The sequence below is a fragment of the Thermothelomyces heterothallicus genome (genome assembly GCF_042370625.1).
Source record: "Thermothelomyces heterothallicus CBS 202.75 unplaced genomic scaffold P884_scaffold_8, whole genome shotgun sequence".
In the NCBI taxonomy this organism is placed as follows: domain Eukaryota; kingdom Fungi; phylum Ascomycota; class Sordariomycetes; order Sordariales; family Chaetomiaceae; genus Thermothelomyces; species Thermothelomyces heterothallicus.
In genome coordinates this window covers 1,007,947-1,016,625 of record NW_027192569.1, presented here as the reverse complement: position 1 = coordinate 1,016,625, position 8,679 = coordinate 1,007,947, and the positions used below count along the sequence as shown (strand labels likewise).

The 8,679-nt window shown below is 50.7% G+C and overlaps 3 protein-coding genes across 3 annotated transcripts; 1 reads left to right on the top strand and 2 right to left on the bottom strand.

Annotated features, from left to right (window-relative positions):
• Nucleotides 1-2,242: 2,242 nt before the first annotated feature.
• Nucleotides 2,243-3,515, bottom strand: P884DRAFT_222158 (kinase-like domain-containing protein). Its single transcript, XM_069439513.1, has 2 exons — nt 2,820-3,515; nt 2,243-2,761 (listed from the first exon to the last, which is right to left on the bottom strand). Exons 1-2 carry the CDS (start codon nt 3,388-3,390, stop codon nt 2,445-2,447), a joined length of 888 nt encoding a protein of 295 aa, XP_069298621.1. The 5' UTR covers nt 3,391-3,515; the 3' UTR covers nt 2,243-2,444.
• Nucleotides 3,516-5,228: 1,713 nt separating this feature from the next.
• P884DRAFT_258539 (uncharacterized protein) lies at nt 5,229-6,114 on the top strand. The gene has a single exon (XM_069441246.1). The coding sequence runs from the start codon at nt 5,379-5,381 to the stop codon at nt 5,847-5,849; it is 471 nt and encodes a 156-aa protein (XP_069298620.1). The 5' UTR covers nt 5,229-5,378; the 3' UTR covers nt 5,850-6,114.
• A 563-nt stretch (nt 6,115-6,677) lies between these two features.
• On the bottom strand, nt 6,678-7,963 carry P884DRAFT_258538 (uncharacterized protein). Its single transcript, XM_069441245.1, has one exon. It carries the CDS (start codon nt 7,793-7,795, stop codon nt 6,998-7,000), a length of 798 nt encoding a protein of 265 aa, XP_069298619.1. The 5' UTR covers nt 7,796-7,963; the 3' UTR covers nt 6,678-6,997.
• Between the last annotated feature and the right edge of the window lie 716 nt (nt 7,964-8,679).

Genomic DNA, 8,679 nt, shown 5'->3' with positions numbered 1-8,679 from the left:
AAGGCATTCTCCCTAAGGAGTTTTCGGTATATCTGGATATAAGAGGCGTAAAAAGTAGTATTTCAGGTTATAATATCTATTAAACTAATAAGAAGAGAGGTTATAGTAGTTACTATCCTTAATTATACCTTCCTATTTAAATTACCTCCTTAAAGGTAATTTTACTCCCTAAATAGCTAATCTAGAAAGTCCTCCTTCCTTCCTTTAAGTCTTCTTACTATAGTTATAACTAAAGCTAGAGTTAATCTACTATCTTTAACCCTTCTAAGTATACCTAGTAAAGCTATTCCTAACCCTTCTAATAAAGAATACTCTATAATACCTTAGCCCCTATAACTAGTAATCCTAAGATAATAAGAGAGATCTATACTAGCCTATTAAAGAATAGTAATATATAGGTAGAAATGGTCCTATTAGTAAGGGCTAGTACTAAGGTAACTAGGGTTAAGATAGCTACTAGACTTTCCTCTAGTGTCCTTATAACTCTAGAATCCTATTTCTTAACTCTAAGTAGCTCTAAGTATACTAATCGGTTTTCCGAAATCTCTATCCTTCTAGATAGATAGTAAAGTCGCCTAGTCTTAACATTTTATCGCTTCTCCTACTACCACTAGCAGTATTACTATATTAGGGCAAGAGTAGCCTCCTAGCCTACCACTAGATATACCGATCTCTTAGTATCTATATTCGCCTTCCTTAGTTTCCTAATAACTTTACTATATATACCTCTATATAAGTGTCCTTACTCCTCTATTATAAATATTACTATCTACTATTCTCGAGGTCTAGTAGTCTAGTTTAGACCTAGAGCTAAGCTCTTCCCTAATTAAGCCTTTAAAAATATAAACTAGTACTAGCCTCTCCTAGTAGTAGTTATATACCCCTAAGACTAAACCTCCGTCTGGTCAGATAGAGAGGAGTATTAGCTTAAAGTATCTAATGTATCTAGGCACTTATAGATATAGTAGACAAGTCTAGCCTCCTAGATAGTGGTTACGATAGACGCGGGGATGGCGATAATGATGCCCCTCTAGGTAGATATAAATAAGTCTACCTATGTAGAAAAAGATAGCCAAACTTACAAGTGAAAGAAGAACCTTGTTATTATATAAATAATGCTATAATAGTAGTCTATTACTATTATTGTTGATCTATTCTGTAAAAACTGTCTATCGTCCTTGTTCTCCCTTAGCACCTCCTAGATAGGTATCTTCTATTTATATCTAGTGTATATATAACTTGTTTAGAACCGGAAAAACGAATCTGTAACCTATGCCCCTCTGGTTATACCAAGAGGTTCCTACCTTAGTCTAATAATAGAGGTTTAAAATGGTTTTATAGTCGATACTAAGCTAAAAGAGTCTTACTCTAACTTAAAGATTCTCCTTCTACTACTAAGGGTATTAAACGACTAGGTAATAGTACTATCTTAGTTAATAAAGGGTAGGAAGGATTAGAAACTATTAGAGCTACCTACTGCTTAGGTTAATTATTAAGGGAGGTAGTACTATTATAGGGCCTTTTAAGTGAGTTCGAACTAGTTATATAGGTAGGTAGGGGTTAATTGCTCTTAGGCCGGCAGGTTACCCTATTAGTAATAAGGAAAACTGATCCTTAGGGAGGAAAACCTTCCCCCCGGATCAGTGGCCTAATAGATACATTTTATACCCCGAATCGGCTGCCTATTCCTCTGGCTATATCCTGACCCTATCTACTGCCTAGCAGGGTTATACCTGTCAGTGTATGGTGTAGGCCCTCTATGGTTTGCCGCTGGTGCGGTCGGGTTGCATTCGTGACAATGTAATAGTAAGTTCTGGTAAGCTTTAGAGAGTGTTTTTAGTAGGTAGCTTAAAGGATTGAAAAATACATTGTTAAACTATCTACAAAGGAGACAAAACGAGTAATGTTTGTAGATAAAAGAGATGTTCAATGTGGTTAAGCGCCTCACATGCTATGGCAAGCGCGTGGCTAGTGCTTTAGAAGCTCTATCGCTTCTGACATACATCAAAGGGCTGGTCTGACTAAAGGAGTTCAATGTGCTGCTAAAATTTTTTCATGAAATGGGTTCTACAAATTCTGCGGGTCTGCTGTGGTGTGTCTCTATCTTGTCTCGGAATAGTAATTGTGAGTGTCGGGAGCAAGCTGGAGGATGGAGGTTTGGGTTGGCATCGGCGATGGGTGATGAGGAAGAGGCGCTGAGGAGGCCGCTTGAGGGAAAGACAGGAGATGAAAAGAGAAACCAGTGGGTTGGAAGTGGTGATTTCTACCTAAATTAGGACGTAACTTGGGCGTGTCTTTTGTGGAGATGCCCATGGTTCCATGAGATGCGGATCGTTGCCATTGCTCTTCCATCTCCAGGCTAGCAGCTAATAGAAAGCACCCCTCTGTATCCTCCAACCGCGTACCCCAAGGACGTGATCCGCCACTGCTCATTCCATCACTCATTACCAGTTCCTATAGTAACGGGTATCGCTGGGCCGGGACACGGCGGTTGGCACGGTGCGGCGGAGCATGGTCGTACCTGGGACCGGCCTGAAGTGCAGCTGCGGATTGGCGGGCTTCGTCCAGTTGGGGCGGCAGTACTGGTTGCAGTCGTGCTGACTGAAGAAGGAGCTGATGCCGTCGCGGCCAAGATCGGTGACGCCGTAGTCGCCGGTCCGAGAGAGGATCACCGGGTCGGATAAGACAAGCTCGTGCTGGTAGATGCCGCCCTGCAGGTCGCAGAGCACATGGTTTCCGCCCGAGACGTGGTAGCTGAAGTCTGACAAGGAGGTACGATCAGTCGGACCGTTTTGGGTTCAGTGTTGGGTTGCACCTACGGCTCAGCGCCTGCATGACCTGCGGCCACGCGCCCCAATCGTCCTTCCAACCAGTGTTGCTGTTGAACTTTCGGAAGTTCTGAATGAAAGGCTCAACCAATGCTTTCTGGCCAGCCCGGGAACTCGTCTTGTCGGAGACCCACACTGAGGGCACGTTGATCTTGACGGTCTTGTTGACGATATTCAGCTCGTTGAAGCGGTTCACAATCTCCAGAGCTCTGTCGACTGCCTTGATGTCCAGAGCAAAGTAGTCATCTTCGAAGACAGCACCCGTCTTGAACCATTTCAAAACGCAGGCCTGGCCAGATCGTGCGCCGCTGGTGTAAACCCCCTTGGCAACCCAACGAAAGGCACCCGATGCGAAAGGGTTGTTGAGAGCATCGTGGGAGAAGTTGGCCTTGTCAGAGTCATTGTACCGGCCGCTGTCGGATTGTTGGGTAGCAGGAGTGTCGGAGGAATGGCCGTGAACACAGCCGGCGCATCGCGACAGCCCCAAACCCTTGGACCACTGGTTGGAGGTGTAGGAGGTCTGGGGAAGGTCGCGCCCGCAGTCGGCACAAACGCGACCCATGATGAAAGAGTGCCAAGGAATGACTGCCGAGGAATGACGATGATGCGAACGAGGAAAGAGATCCTCGCCAGAGCGGGGTTTCCGCAGTTTCGTGCGGGGTGGAAGTCAGGTAGCTGAGGGCGAAGGGTGCAGGAAGGCACCTACTGGTTTTGCCACTCCCAGCCAGCGGCTTCCAGGGAGGGTCATTTAGCTCCAGCTACGGAATACTTCCAAGCTGCTCGATAAGCTCCGCGGAGGCCATCTCCCATCAACGATTGGTTATTAGAGCTCCCGGTCAATCACACAATTCAGCACGACAAACGGACACCGGATAGTCACAGCCCAGTCACATCCAAAGAAATTGGTCAACAAGTTTCATTCCCACCCGCTAATTATCTCCAAGCCAGTACCCCTTGAAGAACTTCACTCCGTCCCTCAACCAATCCTCCTCCACCGTATTGACCGCATCAAACCCATGGTCCCCATTCCTCACCGAATACTTGACCACCCACCCAGGCCTCTCCCTGCCCGCCCTCTCCACCAACTCATCGGCCGCCACTTGGGCACCACAAAGTCAGCCGCCCCTCATCCCCCAACAGCTCCCGCATCCGCCCGTTCGCGATCCCGCCCTGCAGCAAGTCCACCCTCTCCAGCCACGGCGCCGACGTGACCACCTTCCCTGCGTCCGCTCGCGCCTGATACCCGGCCACGACCTCCTCCAACCCTAGCCGCTCACCGTATAGACGTGTGTTCCATGAGGATGGTTATCACCATTTGCGTTGTAAGTGTATCGATATCCCCGAGTCCAGAGTGGTGCAGATCCCGCATCTCGACCACGATCGAGGGCTACGCCGCCGCCGCCGCCGCAGTCTCCCGGCCCACGAAACACCTCCCGGCGCCGACTCTCCTCTCATCGGCGATGCTCCTGCTGGTCCCTCTCCCAGTGTAACCCGTTTTGAGAATCAAGTTGTTAGGTTTGATCTTGAGAAACGAACGCAATGTGAACATGTCACAACAGCGGCGGTGATGGCACCATTCTGTATCCCCTATTACATAGCATGCCTCTACAGAAAGATTGCCCTCCCATACGGACGACCTAACCCGACGCCAGGAAAAGCGCAGAGCTCGCAAGAACGACGTCAAGGCCCCCCACCCCCCCCGGCGTCCAGGCACAGGTAGATCTCAAAAGGCGCAACTCCTAGATCCACCACTGATCAGAACGGATGAGCTTGCAGTCCTCAGGCAAGGACTGTAATCTCATCGCCGTTGTTGATGTTGACAGGCGTTTTCGTACACCCGACCTGCCGCCCACATGCCTGTGGCGCCCCTCAAGCATTGGAACCCTTGGGTTGACGTACATTCTGGTCGTCCTGGTCTTGGCGGGCGGCCTCAGTGTGGGCGATGGCTGCTTCCAGGTTGTCCACCTTCGCGTTGATAGACTCGGTGATTTTCAGGGACTCGCGCCACTTGAGGAGCCCGCGGATTGTTTAGCTGCGGCAAGTCGCGGTTGGGCAGGGAGGTGGTCTTAGCTTCAGCCATGGTGTCAACGGTGACCCTGTGAGGCATGTTAGAATCGCAACGCTGCGATCAAAGATTGACCTTGATGGAACTAAGAGGAGGAGAGACATGAGAGATGGAAGATGCGGAAGTTGGGGCCTGGAAGTTCTACAGGTGTTATATGCAGCGACAGCAGTTGGCAGTCGTAATTGCACTGTCCTGCATGCCCGGGTGGCTTCGCAGATCCCTGTTCAGAGCTGCATATCCGAACCCCTGTTTTTCAACAACGTCATGTCGCCTAACTCGGCCGTTCTTCCACCGTTCAACAACTTCAACAAGTTGTTGAACAGAACTCGGTCAATTGAACCACTTTAAACGCCCTCAATTTGCATTCAGTTCTATTTGCCAATATCTTCGTATTCTTCCACCTTCGTAGTTCCAACAGCTTATTTCGAAGAGAGCAGGTCTTTTTGGCTCCAACACAACACTCCCGTCCGCGATCACAAAACGCAATGACCGCAAGGCGCATATTTGTCAGCATCTCACCCAAGAGCCGTTTCTGGTCTCTTGCCTGCCAATCGGCCCAGGCACTCGTGGACCTTGCACTGGGTCTGGTCAAGAAGAACGGGCTGGTCGAGCCTGACGACGAGTGCGACCCCAGGTTCCTGGTGGAGGAGAGATGGGGCCCGCGGACACACATCGTCTTCGACATCAATCACCGGGATTATGACTCCAACACGGCGCACCTTCCGGGCCAGATTAACAACCTGCCTGTTGTCATCGTGTTTCTCAGCCGCACCGAGAGCGTACAGACAACTAGCAAGCTGCTGGAGGACAAAATCAACAGCGAGGTTCGCGAGATCCATGGAGCGCATGCTGTTGGAATCGAGCCGCCATTTATTGTCGACCACACCGAGGGAAAGATACCATGCTACCCCAATCCGCGCTCTGCGAGGCTGGCTCATCCCCGGGCAGGCGAGTGACATCTGGGACAGTACATTCCATCCTCAGAAGGAACTCTCCATTTCCTCTTGGCTTAGAGTATGTGCCCTTTTCCTTCTTGTCAACCCCCCGCAGTCCTCCGGAACCTCCTCCCCTTAGGCGGATCCTCCTTTTGGAACCTCGGATTCTCTGTGGGTTGAAGCGGGGTTGCAGGCCAAAACCCATGATCAAGACTTCAGAAAAGCGCGGGCGATCGATTTGTGGGCGTATAACCTCGCATATGTGCTCAAATTCTCTGCACCTGAGCCTGAATTAATGCTTCAAATCATCAAGAAGATGTTCCGGATAATGATTTTATTAATGAAATACCCAGGCTATGCGCGCGGCGCCAGTGTAACAGCATGGAGGATCCCCCGAAGGTGAGTGGAGGTATTAGCTACAAGCCCAGGCCTTGGCTACCACACGGTACGCTGTTGTTTCACATTGATCTTTCAATACTGTCACCCCTAACGTCCCATTTCCTGGAGGCAAAGTTTGCCAATGGATAATCTGGACATGGCTGCTCGCTCGCTCAGGTGGACGGATTCGATGCGATTGAATCGGGTCCGATAGTTGGCTTCCCAGACAATTTCGGGGAGGAGTTTGGGAGTGCTCAAAACTCAATGGCACCAGCCTCACCGAGTTCGGCCATAGCGTCGTACTATTAGAAAAATCACCAGGTGATACCATTTCTCACCATATCACTGTTCATACTCCGGCCCCTCGTGAGGGCTTACATTCGATATCTGCATTGCTTCCCCCCAACCCCTTAACTTTGACGGCGCCATGCATAAAGCAGTCGAGTCACAGCCTCTAGAATGGAAACCAGGAAATGCCAATGCAGGAATTTATGCCAATCTCCCTCCGACCAGTCTATCAGATCAAACCAAGTCCCAAAAACGCCCATAACCATGCAACAAGCCCGGGTAGTAACTAAACAGACTTGATCGCTCCGTAAATAATTAGACAATGCCAGAAACTCCCAAGCACAACATGCGGCGGGCTTTCCCCTGGAAGGCTCTCGCATGATTCACCCCTAAGTCACGGAGAAAGACAAGAAAAGAAGATAAAAAAAAGGAGGACAGAGAGAAACTAGAAGTGACGGAACCGCCCCCCCCCCAACAAGCCAGGTCAGCACGCCTAAGTTTGCTCAGCGACGATAAGGTTCTGCGATAGCAAGCAGGACCTCGTTTTCCGAAACACACTTGAACTCGGCGCCCTTTCTGCTAAGGTCACGCAGCAGGTCAGGGACCGAGAACAGCCGTTGGGTCGGCTTTTGCTTCCTCCTGCCCCCCTCTGCTTCTGGATCATAATAATAGAGATTCGGGGGCTTCAGATGTGTCTCTAGCACGTTCATGATGGTTCCCGCGCGGAACTGATGGACGGGCCCGCAGAAATCGATCTCCAGCTCCCACTCCGGGAGGGATCTAATAATGAGCTCCTTGTTGTCGATGCGCTGGTTGAGGTCGGCCGCGGGCCCAACGTACCCGACCGTGTTGATGCGGGCGCGCTGTACGACCAGGCTTGTTTCGAGATCGCCGGCAAAAGGGCACGACTCGTTGCGCTTTTTGCATTCCTTGCAGGTGATTTCCGTGAGCCTGAAATATGAGCAGGTCTTTGGTGTGCGCTCTTGCTGCGGTCTTTGTTGTTCATATGGGTAGCAGTTTTGCCGATATGAGTTGGGTATTATTACTTGTTGGCGTGGGTTCGGCGGTAGACGCGCGTTCAGAGGTTGGTAATTGTATGGCTGATTGGGCGCTGGGAGGTTTCGGTTCACTTGGTAAGAAGTCTGGCCGCTTCGGGGTGGCGCCCTGTTGTTGCGTGGATCGACTGGGACAGGCCTGTAGCCCGACTGAAGGCCAGGCTGTCGGCCGTAGTATCTCTCAGGGGGAGAGTCGTCAGGTCGACGCTTAGAGCGTTTCTTCTCCTTGGAGAAGAGGTTGCCCATCCTCAGAGGGTCGGCTTCTTCTGAATAAGGCTCAGGCGAGTCCGGAGATGATGTTGGCGAAGAGTGGACCGGTGGTTGCGGTACATGAACGGCCTGTGGCAGGACGCTGGCGGATGGTACAAGGTGAAGACTGTGGAATAGAACGGGGCTGCTCCCCAAGCCCGCCGCCATGGCTGCTTTTATTGTCGTTCCCGGACACTTCAACGAGGCCATCGGCGATGACAGCCACGCGGCCGTGACCGTCGGTTGCTGTCGCGCGAACATTTCGAGGCGCTTGTCTGACAGCGGTGGTTGCTGGTCAGGGCACAATCCGGTGTAGAAGGCTCCGATATTGGGGTCTGTGAAAGGCCGATTATATTATACAACGGTTTCGGATGGTCGATCTGGGGATCGAGACCAGGTTCGAGACAGGACAGAGACCGGGTTGGAGGCCGGCCGAGGCCGCCAGAAAGGGCGGCCGTCGCGAGGAGCACAACATCGAGATATGTGTCTCGCGCGACGCTGCTTAACATCGGGGGGCTAGCTTGTTGGTCGTGGCGGTGTGCATCGCCAGTCAAAGGACATTGGTCCGTATAAGCCGCAATGCCGTACTTAGTCATGGCGCTCAGCCACCGACGAAGGCGAGCAAGCCTCGGAGTCTTACGCATGAGACCAGTAGCAATTTTTTTTTAATTTTGTCTGTTTTCACCTCTTTCTCGGTGAGATCGCTGATAAGTGTCAGCAAGACATGCCGCTAAGAGAGGGTGTTTTTTTCTCTTCCTTTCTGGTGCCGGCGTTGTGCATGAACGAACCCGAGAAGAGGCGACAGGTGGCGAGGCATTAGCATGTGCCCAGTTGACCACTCCCAAACAAGTCACAGCATGCGCATCTTCCGCTATTCAACT